The 17,374-nt window shown below is 46.4% G+C and overlaps 2 protein-coding genes and 1 long non-coding RNA gene across 3 annotated transcripts; 2 read left to right on the top strand and 1 right to left on the bottom strand.

The window, feature by feature from the left end:
* Positions 1–1,914: 1,914 nt before the first annotated feature.
* On the top strand, positions 1,915–3,255 carry LOC120654121. Its single transcript, XR_005666993.1, has 2 exons — positions 1,915–2,087; positions 2,879–3,255. It is a non-coding gene; the product is annotated as an uncharacterized LOC120654121 (long non-coding RNA).
* A 1,230-nt stretch (positions 3,256–4,485) lies between these two features.
* LOC120656155 (zealexin A1 synthase-like) lies at positions 4,486–6,389 on the top strand. Its single transcript, XM_039934184.1, has 2 exons — positions 4,486–5,405; positions 5,495–6,389. The coding sequence occupies exons 1-2, from the start codon at positions 4,506–4,508 to the stop codon at positions 6,125–6,127; spliced, it is 1,533 nt and encodes a 510-aa protein (XP_039790118.1). The 5' UTR covers positions 4,486–4,505; the 3' UTR covers positions 6,128–6,389.
* A 5,143-nt stretch (positions 6,390–11,532) lies between these two features.
* On the bottom strand, positions 11,533–13,247 carry LOC120656156. Its single transcript, XM_039934185.1, has 6 exons — positions 13,080–13,247; positions 12,789–12,986; positions 12,541–12,714; positions 12,073–12,462; positions 11,770–11,991; positions 11,533–11,696 (listed from the first exon to the last, which is right to left on the bottom strand). The coding sequence occupies exons 1-6, from the start codon at positions 13,200–13,202 to the stop codon at positions 11,604–11,606; spliced, it is 1,200 nt and encodes a 399-aa protein (XP_039790119.1). The 5' UTR covers positions 13,203–13,247; the 3' UTR covers positions 11,533–11,603.
* Positions 13,248–17,374: the final 4,127 nt, after the last annotated feature.

Genomic DNA, 17,374 nt, shown 5'->3' on the forward strand with positions numbered 1-17,374 from the left:
TCAGCACGAATTGCATGTTTGGGTGGGGATCGGAAGGGATCGGACAACGACGAGAACTATCAATTTTTTATATGATTTAGTTTTATATGTTTAATTATTTATATTTATAAAATATAAATAATTAAGAGAAATTTTATAATGATTGAAAAAAATAGGAGCCACTCATCTGATAAAATCCTACGATGGTGAAGGTAGAAAATACCCAGAAGTACCTTAGGGTAAAGCACCTGGTACTTTCAAAATATGAGACCAAGTACTAAAAAGTGGGACATAATATTAATTTAATTTAATTTTTATAAATACTTTTCGTAGATCAACGGCTAGAAAAAATTTAAGGTAAAAGTACTTAAAAGTACCCATTGGTACTTTACAATCATCGTAAAAAAGCTCAATAATTAAATATACTAATGATACTGGATCGCGCATTAACTTGTTATAGGTCCAAATTGGCGGCAACCAAAATTTAAATAAATGGGGAAAAGATATTTCAAAAATTCAAAATTAAACCGTTCAAATATTTGACGGGATGGATGTTTCCTGGGCCTCGGGAAATATATTTACAGGGGCGGGTCATGGGTTCACCCGTCCCATGACCCGCTGGAAATGGACTTTCAGGGGTGGGCGTGTTACCTATCTTTGCAAACAGCTATTTCTAGCTGCGAGAAACAGGGACGGGTACTGCACACCCCCCTAGAAATGGGTTTTCAACCGTCCCTAGAAATCCTTGTTTAGTAGTAACAGTGATTATAGCAGACACAGCGGTGGCTGGGGTGGCCGAGTGGGGGACGCAAGGGCAGGGTTTACCTTTTCGTTTTTTTACCGAATCCCGCCAACTGCCGGAAACGAAATTTCGGTCGAAATTTCACCAAATTTCGCTAATTCCGAACGGAAAGAGAATTCAAATTCAAAAACGAATTTTCGATGAATTCCGACCGAAATTTCGGTGATTTCGACCGAAATTCGGTGATTTTCGACCGGAAAATGATGTCAGTTGTGATTTTCCTACTGTTTCCGAGGTCAAATGAAAAACTTTTGAATACCAACTTTGTTCAGTTTTTCGAGATCTACAACTTTTGTTTCAGGAACTTTTTCATTTGAGCAATGGTTTGAAAGTTATTTAATTATTTCAAAAACTACCAATTAAAAGTCTTGTCATTTCATGTGACAACTTCCATTTTCTCTCTTAGGCCTCAACTAGACTTTTATTATTCTTGTTATTGCGGATATGCCTATAAAATTTCAGGGACATTGGTTGATCCAATTGAAAGTTGTTTTAAATCCAGTACAAACATGATTTGAATTGGTTATCAATTCATGTGACAGTGTTTGAATTTTTTTTGGATTCAATTTGTATAGAGAATTGTTAAAGCATTCCGAAAGGTGTGCTTTCCTACTTCGTTACCTTTTATGCCAACTTTCAACTATAAATTCTACCTCATTAGACTACAAATAACCTTATTTTTCAACTAAAATGCAATTTTAGCCTAGCAAATGATCTTAGATTTGAGTGTGTTCTAGTCCTATTTGCTTAGAAGAACACCTAATTTTTTATCATATTTTTTTCGAATTTTTTATAAATATTTTTGAATTTTTAAATTTGAAAACAAAAAATGGCGAAAAGTACCGAAATTTCTTTTCCTGGTGTATAGCGAAAACGAAAAAAATACTGAAATTTCGGCAAAATTCGACCGAAAATGTTAATCCTGCGCAAGGGTCGAAGTTCCACTCCTAATACTAATAATTCTTTACATTTTTCTAAAGAGCGGATCGTTTTTTTCGGTACGCTGACTTTTGGTCTGTTATGTGTCACTGACAGGTGGACCCAAGGCAAACAGTAATCCGAGCCGTCCCCCTGCGCTCGTAGACGCAGACCCCAGGCGCGTCCCGCGAACCCCGCCGGCCTCGCGCGGCTTTGTTCCCCCTCCCGTCCTCGCACGCGCAGATCCTCCGGAGTCCGGCCTCTCGCGTCTTCGTTCCCCCTCCTCCCGTCCTCCAGCTTGCATGCGCAGATCACCGCCTGCTAGCCTCCTGCGTCTTCTGCGGCAGCCATGGTTCCGGCCTCCCCTTCCTGTCGGCGGCGGCAACAGGTGCGGCCCCTTCTCGTCCTCCCTCCCCCCACCCTTGCGTTTTGTGCGGCGGTTGAAAGTATGGCAGCGGCGCCCGTGGCCTCCTATCCAAATTGGAAACGAATCGTCAGTGGGTTGGGATCAATATTCCATTTACCTTTAGGTAGTGATGATATCTCTTTTTCGTTGCTGCAATGAGCGGCGGCCAGGGTTTACCTTATCGATAAATTAAAAATATCGGAGGTTGGTGATAAACGGGAATATCGGATATATCGGAATTCTATCGGTGATAGAGAAATTTTTTCGGACAAAATTTAGAGAAAAAACTCTCATTTTGTGTAGAAATGAACTTAGATTTTTTTTTCAAACCATCTAGCCTAAAAAACTATACATAATAACGAAGAAAAATGAAAGGAAATAGCCGATAGGGAGACATGTCTGCTACGTCGGTTCTCACTAGAATATGAAGAATTGGATGGTGGAATAAAAGCAAATGAATGGATTATTATTAAAAGATGGTTACATGCTCTTTTTACTCGTTATAGTGGGTAAAAAGTATGTGCACAAACTTGTGGGTTAGTCGAATGGAGTGCTAAATTTAAAACAATGATATTTTTAGAAGATAAACTAATTCTATCGGTGCTCACCGGTAAAACAGAAATATCGGAATTATCGGAAATCTATCGGTGATAAGGTGAACCATGGTGGCGGCTGTACTTGCAAGTTGCAACGATCTAGGTGCGATGGCGTTTGGTGGCATGGTGTGCTGATGACGTTTTTTTCTTTCTTTCATGGTCCTGATGATTACACAGCAGGTGTGGTGACGGTCATCGCGTCGCATCGCAGCCTGGACAACGGCTGGCAAGTTCCAGGATCACCGGTCAGGCCTAGGCTCTCCCGCTCTCGAGGACGAGGGGATCAGTACAGCCAACGTTGGAGCAGAGGTAGAGAGCCAAGTTGTGATATTTCATGGCTGCTAGCTGCTGATCACAGTTCTTTTTCCGTGTATGTGGATACACATGCTTTTCTTTTGGTTGAACAGTGTTTATACTCTGAAAATTTGTGTAGCATCGTTCTCCAGTGCTGGCCTCCATATACATGCCTTGTGCATGCCATTTGTTCGATGAAATGTATCAGTGAAATAGCTAAGTTGTGTACTTGTGTATCAATCATCCATTCATCCCTATCCTGCTATCCAAAACAATCTGTGCGGCAACAACATATTATCCCTGCCTTTCTGGCTCGCTCTGATTCCTCCCTCCTGCTAGCTCATTGTTATTAATTGGTATATGGTCAAATTAGATAGAATAAAATAGAGGCAGACAGGAGGTTGGTCAGCTAGCAAGGAACCCTTTATTTGATTCAAAGGTACACTCATCAGAATTTTTCCTTCTTGTATTATGTTGGTGACCATGGTTATGTTGTTGCACTGAATCCTCTGTTCAGTTTGCTATGATCATTTGTAATTATTTCATATAGCCTCTAATCATGTGTGTGTCTCTGAAAGTAATGTCATGCATGCCAATTTTTTTATGTCAAATGTAATATAATAGTATGAATGTAATGTGATGACAATATATTTGGTGTCAAGTGGAATAGTTAATACAGGTCAACATACTTTTTTTCCTTCTTTATATGATAGAACTGCAAAGCATGTTTTGGGGGGCACATTGCCAACAGTATGGTAGAAGTATGTTTGATTGTGTCTCTAACCCAAAGTATGTGGTCTCTGAATCCTGCGTGCGTCTCTGAATCATGTGCGCATCATCTTTTATCAATAAAAAACATGGTAATTTTGATTATTTCGTCTTCTTTGCTATGTGCTTCTATGCATGTATTGAGAAAGGTACATTACTGATAGAACGGTGGTATTCTGGAAATCCAAATAGTAGAGACTTCGTGTGGAGAGTTTTTGCATGATCTAGGGCTACTCCTTATATGTTGTGCATACATGTGCTCGTGGCCTACTGGGTTAGTGTTATGTCGTGCTGAATTGATGAGTAAATGGATGCTAAATCACTTTGCTGAATTAGTGCGTATGAATCTCAATGTCGCCCAAATTAACATGCTACTAAGATCAAAACCATACTTTTTCCATGGTCCGTATATTGTGTTTGAAAATTTTAAACTCCCGTAGCAACGCATGGGCATTTTGCTAGTATCATCTCTAGATGTGGACGTATTTGGTTTGGCTGCGGAAAGCCGGGAAGGTCGATCGCCAGTCCTCGGAGGACAAACACATGTGGTGAAAACTGAGCTCCGTGCGCGCGATGGCACTGCTCGTCAAAGCATGTGGGAGGAATAAACAAACTAAGCTCATCGAGCAGCCGTCGTGTTTTCTACCACCATAACAATTGGCTGATCTGATGACGTACTGAGATGTCCTATAAATCAAGCCAATACCGGCGCCATGTCGAACAGCACTAGAAAGCCGGCACCATGGAGGACAAGCTGCTTCTCGCCGTCGCCACCGCCGTGGTGCTCGTCGTCCTCTCCTGGAGGCTCATCATCAGGCCTTCCCTCGCCGCGAAGCCGAAGCTCAACCTGCCTCCCGGGCCGTGGATGCTGCCGGTGATCGGCAGCCTCCACCACCTCGTCAGCAGCCCGCTGCTCTTCCGGGTCCTGCGCGGGCTCGCCAAGAAGCACGGCCCGCTCATGACGCTCCGCCTCGGCGAGGTGCCCGCGCTGGTGGCGTCGTCGATGGAGGCCGCGCAGGCGATCCTGAAGGTGCACGATACCAGCTTCGCCGACCGGTACACCCCGGCCACCAGCGCGATAATCTCCTACGGGGGCACCGACCTGATACTCTCGCCCTACGGCGAGCGGTGGCGCCATCTCCGCAAGATCGTCGTGCAGGAGATGCTCACCGCCACCCGGGTGCAGTCCTTCAAGCACATCCGCCAGGAGGAGGTGGCGCGGTTCCTGCAGCGCATGGCCGCGGCTGCCGCCACCGGCACCGCGGTGGACTTCTCCACGGCGGTCGGTAAGCTCGTTAACGACGCCTTCCTGAGGGAGTGCGTCGGCAGCCGGTGCAAGTACCAGGACGAGTACCTCGATTCCGTCCACACGGCGACTCGACTGGCGTCGGGGCTAACCATCGCCGACCTCTACCCGTCTTCGAGGATTATGCAGATGCTCGGCACGGCACCGCGCAAGGGTCTCGCGTGCCGCCGAAGGATCGATCGCATACTCAAGCAGATCATCCAGGAGGCCAAGGAAGCCATGGAGTGCGAGGACAAGACAGCCCATGAGAGCTTCGTTAGCCTGCTGCTCAGACTCCAGAAGGACGGAAGCATGCCCATCCCTCTCACAAATGAAACCATCATTGCTCTCATGTTTGTAAGTTTTCTCACTCTATCACCATGACAGAACTAATCAAGCTAGGAAGCTGATGAATATACCTGCGCGTGCACAAATGTTTCTTCTAGGACATGTTAGGTGCGGGCAGCGACACCTCCTCGACCATACTGAACTGGGCCATGACAGAACTTATCCGGTCGCCGGCTGCGATGGCCAGGGCACAGGCTGAGGTGCGAGAAGCCTTCAAAGGGAAGAGCATCATCACCGACGATGACATCGCCGAGTCCGGGATCAGCTACCTCAAGCTAGTGTTCAAAGAAACCCTAAGGCTGCATCCTACTTCACCACTCCTTATCCCACGTCAGTGTCGCGAGACATGTCAAGTCATGGGCTATGATATCCCCAAGGGCACGGCCGTGTTCGTGAACGTATGGGCAATTGGTAGGGACCCTTCTTACTGGGACGATCCTGAGGAGTTTAAGCCGGAACGGTTTGAGACTAATAACCTAGATTTTCGAGGGACAAACTTTGAGTTCATCCCATTTGGTGCTGGCCGTCGTATGTGTCCCGGCATTAATCTTGGGCTGGCCAACATAGAGCTTGCACTGGCAAGCCTTCTCTACCACTTTGATTGGAAACTTCCTAAGGGAATGGAGCCTAAGGATGTCGACATGCGGGAGGTTGTAGGAATGGTTGCAAGTAAGGAAACTAGCCTTATTGTGCACCCCGTTACTTTCATTCCTCTAGCGGTGGCCGCGTAAATTAAGGTACTCATGCATAAAATAGGGTACGGACAAGTATGGCAAGAATCATGCATGCACACAGTCTATGTTAAGTTAGATCTGTATTACATACTCCCAATCTATACTATATAAGTTTTATGCATTACGGGTGTAAAACTTAATTATTAGATCTTTTTATGAAGGAACACCGGGGGACGAACAGTCCCCACTTAATTATTAGATCTTTGTACCCAAACTATGTTATATATGTGTCATGCAATAAACTATATGTTGCCTCTTATCTTGGTAGTTCATTTTTTTGCCCTAAATAAAACTATCATCATAATATGCTTCTGACAATGTAACTCTAATACTATCATCATAATACCGTGCCGCCTCTAGTAGCGTTGGTAAATAGGAGAAAAATATGTATTCAAACAGCGCTTTTATTTAATGATGTACTAGTGCAGAGACTTTAGTGCTAGTGCGTCCGTAAGGCGTAAGCAAATCAAGAACGGAGAGCATGCTTGTTCAGACTTCAGGCGTGGAGCTAGTAAATTTCCTCCTTTAGGTAGACGATCTCTCAGAATTCAGACTTTCACCAACTAACCACACTTCGCATCCTACTCTGCGCAGTGTGGAGAGTACCAGTCCACTAGCACACTAGTAACCGAAGGAAGTTTGGCTACGCCCGCCGGCTAGCTGCTCTCTCTAAGTTGACTCGCCCGCGAGACGGCTGGGCCAGCCGGTTGCCCTATCAATCAAATCGAGTAAAACGTGTGCTCCTTTTGTATTGCTTCTTCGTCAATGCTAGGTCACAGATGTTCTACGTTCAGAAACGTCGATTCATAGACAATTAGGGGATTCCAAACGCAGCTTTCGGCAGCAGTAGAAGCAGTGCGGCGTCGGTGTCAAGCTCCGGATGAAAGAGGGGCAGGCAGGCAAGTGCGTACTATTTGCCATCCTTACGGATTGTACCAGCTTGTTTGCCATCCTTCCAAACGAAGCTAATTTTTTTTGCCACCATCCTCTACCTGAAGCTAATCTTTTGCCAATTTCACCGACGTGGCACGCCAGCTCAAGCTAGATCACCTCGCCAGCATGTAAGGCGCACGCGAAACGACCCCTGTGCCCCTGGCTACCTTCATCCATCTTCCACCCCGACGTCTTCTTCCTAAGCTTGAGCTACTGCTCAGAGAATGCGATCTTGGGGAGCACGGCCGGTTCTTGAGCTTGTGCCTGGAGCATGTTCTTGAGCTTGTGCCTTTGAGCAGGCGATGCTGTTCGGCGGCGCCGGCGACCGCGCTGAGGCCGAGCGGTTCCTCCAGGCGGTGGACGAAATTCGCTGCCTGGCGCTGCCGTCAGCGGCGAGCTACGCCTGCGCCTCAGTCCAGGTGGCGATGGTGCGGCTCGAGGACGAGCTCCGCCACGTGCTCGCGGCGCGCGCGCTCGACCTCGAGATCGAGGCGTTTGCTGGCCTCAGCTAGCCCTCCCTGTCTGGTGACCAGCGGAACTCCGACGCCACGCAGGCGGCTGCGGAGGAAGACGACGCCGACGCCGACGCCGACGGCTCCGGGTCATCCTCCGTCGGCCGCCGCCGCACCTACTGCTCCCTACTGAGCATCCACGAGTTCGACCTGTACCCCACGGACGCCATCTCCGACCTCCACGCCATCGTCTCCTGCATGGCCGAGGCGGGATACGGCCGCAAGTGCGTCCAGGTGTACGGCTCCGGCCGCTCGGCGACGTCCAGCAGCTCGAGGGGGACACCCTTGAGGCGAAGGTCCTCCGCTGGATCCGCGCCGCCGTCCCCCGCGTCTTCGGGGCTGCAGTCAATGGCGCGGCGCTGCAGCTTTTCGGCTTCGCGGTGGCCATCAGCCCCCTGCACGCCTGGTCCGCCTCGTCGGCGATCCGGTGCGCGATGTCGCCCGCCGCCACCCCTCCTCTGCTCTCGAAGAACGCGGGGTCGCGCTCTAGGAGCTGCCCGCAGAGCCGCCTCCCAGAGCAGTGCCTGCTGCGCATACGCCGGCGCGCGCGGCAGGCGCCCCGTGGCGGGCACCGCGCTGGAGAGGCAGTACAAAGCAGCGGCGGCGCACGCCCAGCCCTTCGCAATGGTCTCCCACTCATCGGAGATGTAGGGGAAGACCTCGGCGAGAGGGTACGGCGGCGGCGGTGGCGGCGGCGGCTCAAGGAAGACGACGATGGAGGTGGAAGATGGATGGAGTTAGCCAGGGGCACAGGGGTCATTTTGCGCGCGCCTTGGTGACCTTACTTGAGCTGGCACGTCACGTCGGCGAAATTAGCAAAAGATTAGCTTCAAGTACAAAAAGTGGCAAAAAATTAGTTTCATTTGGAAGAATAGTAAACGAGCAGATACAAACTATAAAGATAGAAAATAGTTAAATTACCAGAGACAAAGCTAGGAGAGGAGAGAGAGGATACATAGGCAGCTGGAGGCGCCCACATGTAAACGCAACAAGTAATAATAAGTTAGCATCATTTATTTTCGAGATGATTCACTACACTTTAACAGTGGTCAAAATGTCCTACCTAGGAACAACAGCTGCCATTTGGGCATATACGCTGCCAGCTAAAATTACCGAAATTTAGAGCCCCTTTGGCACGACTCGGCCGGGCAGCTATAGCTCCATGCTGCAGTAGATAACACTGTAGCAAAAAATGGCTCATGATTCGTTTAGTTCTCCAAATTTTTTGCCAAAATTTTTTGCCTCTTTTTTTGACACATGTATGAAATATTAAATGTAGGTAAACAATAAAACTAATTACACAATTTAGATGTACACGGCGAGACGAATCTTTTGAGCCTAATTAGTGCATGATTAGCCATAAGTGCTACAGTAACCCACATGTGCTAATGATGCAGTCAAAGACCTCAAAAGATTCATCTTGCGGTTTCCAAGCGAGTTCTAAAATTAGTTTTTTAATTAGTGTCCAAAAATCCATCTCGACATCTGATCAAACATTCGATGTGATCTTTGGATCAAAAATTTTCATCAACTAAACACCCCCTTAGATTAAGTGAATGGTATGAGTTATCATATAATCTAGAGCAATTTACTTTTATAATTTTTCAAATATGTTATTCGCATGATGATGTAATAATCAACAATGACCGTATGGGTCGGATCTTTATCCATTTTCTAAAAAAGATAGCACTGTGGTGTTACTATTCCGCACTGTTGAGCACTACAGGAAGGAGCCGTAACGTAAATCAAGGATCAAAATGAACCGGGAAAAAGGCGAAGCCACTTTTTCTGCCTCCACCGTCTCCGGCTCCGCTCGCTACAGTACTCCTACAGTACTGTGCAGTATCTGGAGCCGAAGCCGGCGGAACCAGGCCAAACAGGGCCTTGGATGCAGAGAGGGTCGAGCCGTCGTTTAGTGTGATGCTCAATCTCTACTAAACTAATACATACTCCCTTCTTTTTTTTACATGGCACATTTTGATTTATTAAAACAAGTTATTGAGTAATAATTACTCTATTAATATTTTTATTTATTTGGTACAAAAGTATAATAAGTAGACGTTATCTTTGGTACAAATCTAATGGCATCAACAATGGATAAAAAAATAGATACTGATAAAGTAATTATCGTTCCAAGACTTGTCTTAACAAAATGAAATAAATTTTTGCTATGCATCGTCCTCCCCGGTCCCGACATTTGCCATAATTAATCACAGTCAGTAAGAAGTGTATCTATAGGGATATAAGAGAACTGGATGTGCGAAACTTGTGTCAAGAGAGGTGTAGGAAGGTGAAAAAGTATAGTCAAAACTAATTTTCTAGATACATAAATTCTGCTATGCATCTAGATATACGCTCTATCTAGATAAGTAATAAAAAGGAAAAAGTTCGATTTACACCCTCGACTTATCGCAAAAGCTCGATTTTCAACCTTCAACTGCAAAATCGAATAACATAGGCCATTCAACTATCGAAACTGGGTAAATTTGGCCCTTAGGCTCTTAGGGTGGTTTCGAAGGTGATTTTGTATTTTTTTAAAAATTTAAAAATTCTAATTAGATATAAAAAATAAAACTATTTTATTTTAAATTAGAAAAATATGAAACTAGTACTAAATTTTTTCTAAAAATATAACATATCTATTATTGCTCTATTTGTTTGTATCTTAGTTATTCAAAAATAATAGGCATAACTACAAACAACCAAATATTATGAATATAAAAAAATTGAATCTAAAGAACTGATAAGTATCGTGCCAATAGATAGTTAGATTTTTAGAAAACTTTTCATTTTGTATTTTTTTAATTTAAAATGAATTAATTATGAATTTTACATTAAATTTAAATATTTTTAATTCTTGAAAAAGAGAAAACCACATTCGAATCTACCTAAGGGGCCAAATTTACCCGGTTGAAACAGTTGGATGGCCTTTGATATTTGATTTCGTTGTTGAATGTTGAACATTGAACTTTTGTGATTGTTGGATGGTGTAAACCAGATTTTTTCCCTAATAAAAACTATGTATATAGATAAGTTAAAATATATTATAATTTGAAACGAATGTAGTACGTACATGCCAGTGGTGTTTTACTGTCTTTACCATAGTATATACAGTAGAAGGGAATGAATCGTTGGCACGCACAAAGGGCTTGTTCAGACCCTGACAAAGCTGCCTGCCCAGGCAGCAATCCCAGGCGTCCGATTTCGTCGGCCTGGGGTCGGCGAGTTTTGCCATGCAAGTTTCCCGGCGCCACTCGTATAAGTGCGTTTGGAGGCTTCCATGGTCCAGCCACCTGTCCCCCGTATCTCACACTCTCCCAACGCCCACTACGGGATTTCCAAACTTTGCCAAGTGTCAGTTACACTCGGCAAAGGACAGGTTACACTCGGCAAAGTATTTGCCGAGTGTAACACTCGGCAAACGACACTCGGCAAAGAATCACACGGCAATGCGGACTTTGCCGAGTGTCGTGTCACGGGCACTCGGCAAAGTATTTTCCGAGTGCCCTGGCACTCGGCAAATAAGCCACGTGGCGCCACCCCTAGTCCGGCGCTTTGCCGAGTGTCTAACGGCAGACACTCGGCAAAGTTTGGAGTTTTGCCGAGTGTCCTAGTCCGACACTCGGCAAAGTCCCCACGCCAGGGGTGCCGCCATGTGGCCGCTTTGCCGAGTGCTGGATTCTGGCACTCGGCAAAGTTGCTGCGCTGCTGACCTGGGCAGGCCCCTTTGCCGAGTGTTTTGGCTTAAACACTCGGCAAAGTGGTGAATTTTCTTTTTTTATTTCTGTTTTCTCTGTTTTTCCATACAAATACGAGAGAAATATATATGAATGCAGGTCATTACAAGCAGTTATAGTCCATGACATATAATTGACAATTACGAGAATGGCATCGATACAAATAACACAGTCCATCACATATATCACAAATCCAATACATAACACGAGTTCGATACATAACACAAGTCCATCACATAGAATATAGTCTGATACGTATAATAAGTCCAATATAGTAGTACTACAAGACACTCACTGCTCAGGTCTGGGGGACCAAGATGGCCACTGGGCCGCCGGCGAGTTCTGGTCCGGAGGAGGATTGTTGGATGCGTTCCACGACTGATTCTGCAAATAGGAACATATAAATTGAAGAAGCATAACAAAAATATAATAATATTTACAAACAAAGCATACTCACGGGAGTGTCAGAAGGTCCTGCAGGAAAGTAAGGCTGAGCGGGTAAGACGAAGGGAGGAGGCGGCGTCACATAGTTCATCGACGCGCCAAGTCCTTGCATCCAGGTGACCATGTTCTGCAACATAACCGACTGCTCCTCCCTCAGCTTCCGCTCCTGCTCCAGCTTGGCCTCGATCTCCATTCGGCACCTCCTCTCCTCTTCAAACTTTGCCTCCATCTCGGCCTACAAGATTTAAAGCTCCATGTTACAATACGAAGCAAAATTTCATTTTAATCATAGAACGGCAACTAAATCTAAACTAACCTGTCTCTGGTGCACGCTAGCCACTAAAGTCTCAGGCCGTAGGCGTATGGGCGGGGTCGAGTCGGTGGTACTTGCCCTAAGCTCCGAGAGACTGGGCGTACTCGCCGTGTCGACCAAGCTGTTGGCGATCAAGTACCGCCCGTGCTTCTTCCCTTGTCCCGCCCTCATGATGGCTTCTCCGGAGAGTGGCGCGGTGGTCGGATCCCATGTCTCCCCGTGGAGCGCCCTTCCCACCTCCGTGTATGCATTGATGCGCGCGTGGATGCTTGGGTTTGTGTATGCCTCTGGTGGAGCCGCCGGGTTGTAGGCCACGTCCGACTTCGCCCTGCCCATGTGAGACATGGCGTACGCCGTGAAGTCGTTGCAAGACTGGCCTGGATGAGACTCCGACTGCCAAGAAGTCAACAAGATGATTAGTAAGAATTAAAAATATAGTTTTAGAAAGAATGAAGAAATTAGTGAACTTACCCAAGTATTCTTGTACTCGCCGAGGCTAAGGCTCCCTTGATGATGTGCCGGACCCGGCATCATCAAGCGGCGCTCCCGGCATAAGGCGTGCTGGCGGGCCCAATCCTCGCTGATCCACTTGTCCACCATCATAGACCAGCACTCAGCCTTGTTTGCACACCAGTTCGGAGGCACCTAAACGTAATAAAGTGCATGACATATTGTATTATCAAATACAAGATAAATGAATAGAGATGGCATTTATTTACCCTTAAGTACTGGTCTCGCGTGAGGAAGATGTCCCTTGCGGCTGGTTTCTTGACACTCCTCTTCTCGTACTCGGCGCAGTACACAACGACGGCCTGGATACGCGCCTCGTAGTGCATGTCGTTCACCAGCTTGTAGCAAGCCTGGTGAGCCAGCTCGTTCGCCCGGGCCTCATAGCCTTCCTCGCACCTGTAGAAATCCTGCATATATACCCACAAGATAATTGCAATCATTATTCCAAAAATTGAAAAAGAATGCGATATTTCAACCATTTTAGTACGAGGATGACTTACCCACAACTCCCCGACCACCCGCCTCGCTTTGGTGTTGAAGTTCCTTCCTTCGCGATCAGTAGCGTCCGGGCTGGCCATGTAGTGGTCCCACGTGTATGCCGGCTCCAGTACCCCGGCATCCATCACGAGCCCGGGGAAGTGCAGCCGGCACAAAAGACCCAAGATACCATTGGGCTTCTGTTTGTGCTCACCAGGCTGCACAAAAAAGCACCCCCTGCAAGAGTGTTTAAGGTAAAATTTTAATTAGTATTGCAATTTTAAATATATGTAATACATAATAAATAAGTACTAACATACTTACTTAGGCTCTAGTGGCCGAATCATCGGGCGTCTCGCTAGAGGTATCGGACGTCGCGGGAGTTGTGACGGTCCACGCAACCACACCACCCGCTCATCTCCTGCCGCCCCCTCCTCGGCCTCCTCGTCCCCCTCCACGTGCTCCTCCTCCTCGCTCCCCTGGTCCTCCACCCTCTCCTCCTCCTCCTCCTCCTCCTCCTCCTCGGCCTCTACAGGAGAAGGGGTCCTCTCCCACCTCCCCCTCCTCCCACTACCTCCTCCTCCACCCCTCCCTCTCTGTCTCCCTTTCGCTCCCCCTCCTCCACCACCTTTGCGAACACTACGGCTCCCGGACCCCTCGGGTGCGTCGGACCCACTACCGCCTCCTCCACCACTGCCTCTGTACAAGGAGCTCAGCCAAGTCATCTTTTGGCCGCCTGGCATCTTTATTTAGTTACCTGAAATCAAAAGGAGTGAACGAATTAGTCAGGATAAACAATACTTGCAAATAAATGAAAATAAAAGAAATATAACTAGAAATTAAAATAATATATATTAAATATTGCGAGTCCTACATGTTTTAAAAGTAGTCATCATAATCGGGATTAGCTGGATCGTAATCCTCATCATCACTATCAGCTATGTCAACATAACCAGCAGAATCTGAAGGAGTAATGTCGTCTTCACTGTCTCTGCCTAAACGTAGTCGCTCTAGTAATTGTAAGTCCTGAATATTTTGAACCTCATCTCCACCTTCCTCGTCAACTTCCCTTTCATTGTCGACTTCCATTCCAATCTCGTCGGATAAGTCTATCTCGAAACTGCCTTGTAGCCTTTCTTCTTGAAAAAACTCTCCATCATTGTTGTAATCTTCGTTGTTTGGGAGAGGTAGTTTGCCGTGTGGAGATACTTTATACACAACATCCCAACCCCGAAGACGTTGGTCGGATTGGCACGGGTATGAGAGATAATAAACTTGTATGGCTTGTTGAGCCACAATGTACACATCTTCGCCTTGTAACGTTGAATCCTGTCGAATTTTGACTAGGCCAACACTAGGGGTATGTCTTGTTAATGTTGGATCAAACCAATGGCATTTGAAAATGACTGGAGTGAGCGGTATAGAACCATGAAACTTGAGTTCGTATATTTTTTTCAACTCTTCCGTAATACTCGACTCCGTCTTGACCTAGCGTAAAAACACCGGTATTAATGGTTCTTCGATTGGGTCGACTCTGCTCGTATGTCATTGTGTGGAAACGATATCCATTCACATCATAAACGTTAAACGACTTGACCCTGTAGCTAAAACCATCGGCAACCTGTCTCAACTCGGCACTCATGGACGAATCAGTTTGGCCCTGCAAGCGTATGCACGATAGTTTGTCATATAGTTCGAGGACAACGAAATGGAATAGAACTATGAATTCAAGACTACCTTCTGTTGGAACCAATAAATGAAATCGGGTTGTGAATTTCCCGTGCCATTCTTAAGAAGACTCTCCATTTCTATCGGGGTTGGAGCCCTTGAGCGACGCCAAAATAGTCGTTGAAATTCGCTATATCAAAAATGACAAAGAGGGTTGTATGCTAAGTAGTGGAAACTTGTGAAACGGAAACTCGTGAATTGGGCACAATGTTGAGTACTTACACAATATACGGCTCCACCTCGGAAAGGTTGGTCAACACATATAGCATGATACGGCGCCACTCTTCATGGTTCAAGGTCTTGTACCTCGCATCACTTGCACTTCCAAGTTGTCCTCGGAAGATGCTGAGACTCGATTCATTATCGCCAGCATTGTAACGAGGGGGTGGATTATGCACGCTGGGAAGATTGTCACCATAGTATTTGGTTGTGAAGTTTGACACCTCCTCCAAAATATATGACTCTGCAATAGAAGCTTCAATTTTACATTTATTTTTGCATTTCGTTCGAAAGACCTTCCGACATCTCTCAATTGGATAGCACCAACGGTACTGCACAGGCCCCCCCATCCGTGCCTCATACGGAAGATGTAGAAGCAAATGCTGCATCAGATTGAAGAAGGCGGGTGGAAAGATCTTCTCCAGCTTACATAGCAACACAGGGGCCACTTTTTCCATGTCCGAAATAACGACCCGAGATAACTCCTTAGCACACAGCTGGCGGAAGAAATTGCTCAACTCTGCCAACACTCGCCATATATTATCAGGGAGACAGCCTCGAACCATCACAGGAAGAAGCCGCTCAATCCATATGTGGTAGTCATGACTCTTCAGCCCGTTGATTCGCATCGTAGCCAAATTAACTCCCCTCCTCAGATTCACTGCATACCCATCTGGAAATTGTAAATTTTGGATCCACTCTAGTGCTTCCTTTTTTTGGGGCCTCGTTAGGACGAAATCCGCTGGAGTCTTCCTCCATTGCCTCCCTGGTCTCGGATTCTTCATTTCGTATCTTGGTCTATCGCACAACGTTGCCAGATCCACTCGAGCCTTGACGTTGTCCTTCGTCTTATCAGGAATGTCCATGACAGTTCCAAAAAGTGCCTCGCCCCAATTCTTTTCAATGTGCATGGCATCAATATTGTGTGGAAGAAGGAGATCATTAATATAGGGAAGCCTCCACAAGCCAGAGACCTGAGTCCAAGGATGTTCTTCGCCATATCCCACAAAACCACCTGCATCATTGACCTGGAGAGCATCTATCTGAGCATGAAGCACGGCACCCGTCAGCATCTGCGGTGCAGATTGTGTAACTACGACACCTTTCGTGAAGTTCTTAATGTCTCTTCTAAATGGATGGTCAGCAGGAAGGAATTGTCGATGTTTGTCAAACGATGAATACTTGCCCCCCTTTCTCAACCAAATAAACTGCAGAGTTGCCTTGCATGTTGGGCATGGGAACTTTCCATGAGTACACCACCCGCAGAAAATGCCATACGCTGGGAGGTCATGCAGAGAGTAGTGGTACCACACATACATTCTAAAGTTTGTCTTTGTCGCTCGGTCGTACGTCCACACCCCCTCCTCCCATGCTTTGATCAACTCATCAATTAGAGGCTCCATGTAAACATTCATTTTATTCCCTGGGTGCTCAGGAATAATCAACGACACAAATATGGTTTGTCGTTGAAAGAGAACGCCGGGGGGGGGGGGAGATTCAAGGGAATAACGAACACGAGCCAACATGAGTACGATGCGGCCATCATACCATAAGGATTGAACCCATTGGTTGCCAGCGCAACACGTACATTATGAGCTTCTTTAGCTTTCTCATGATGAATCTCATCAAAATGAGTCCATGACTCACCGTCAGAGGGATGCACCATCTTATCTGGGTTGTATCGAACACCTTTTTTGTGCCATGTCATCTGTTTCGCGGTTTCCTCGGTCATATAGAGTCTTTGGATCCTCTGAATGAACGGAAGGTAATGTACGATTTTTACAGGAATCATGAGCTGCCTCTTAGGCTGACCGTCACCAGCATCCACCTCCAGGAATCTTGAGGCTTTGCATTTTGGACAATAAGTTTCAGCCTCGTGCTCTTTCCTAAATAAGATGCACCCATTAGGACAAGAATGTATCTGCTCATATGGCATCTTTAGTGCACTAAGGATTTTCGTCGCCTGATACATTGTCTTGGGCAGAATGTGATCTTCCGGAAGAATGTTCCCAAAAACGGTCAACATACTATCAAAGGCGTCTCGGCTCATGCCAAACTGGGACTTTAAGGCCATAAGGCGTCCAAAGCCGTCCAGCTGAGAAACCTTTGTTTGGCCGTGAAGAGGTTTCTGTGCCGCCTCCAACATCTCATAAAACGCCTTTGTGCTTGCCTCTGGCTCCTCCTCCTGCGGTCCTTCACCGAAATGTGCCTCCTCATAGTCGTCTAACATGTCTCCAATCCCACCAGCAGCATCACATTCATCGATGCGTTGCCTCACGACCTCGTCCCTCATACGATGGGCTTCACCATGAAAGATCCACCGGGTATAGTCTGGCGTAAATCCATAATTGACAAGATGTTCGCCCATGAC

The sequence above is a fragment of the Panicum virgatum genome, chromosome 1N (assembly GCF_016808335.1).
Source record: "Panicum virgatum strain AP13 chromosome 1N, P.virgatum_v5, whole genome shotgun sequence".
Taxonomy (NCBI): Eukaryota; Viridiplantae; Streptophyta; class Magnoliopsida; order Poales; family Poaceae; genus Panicum; species Panicum virgatum.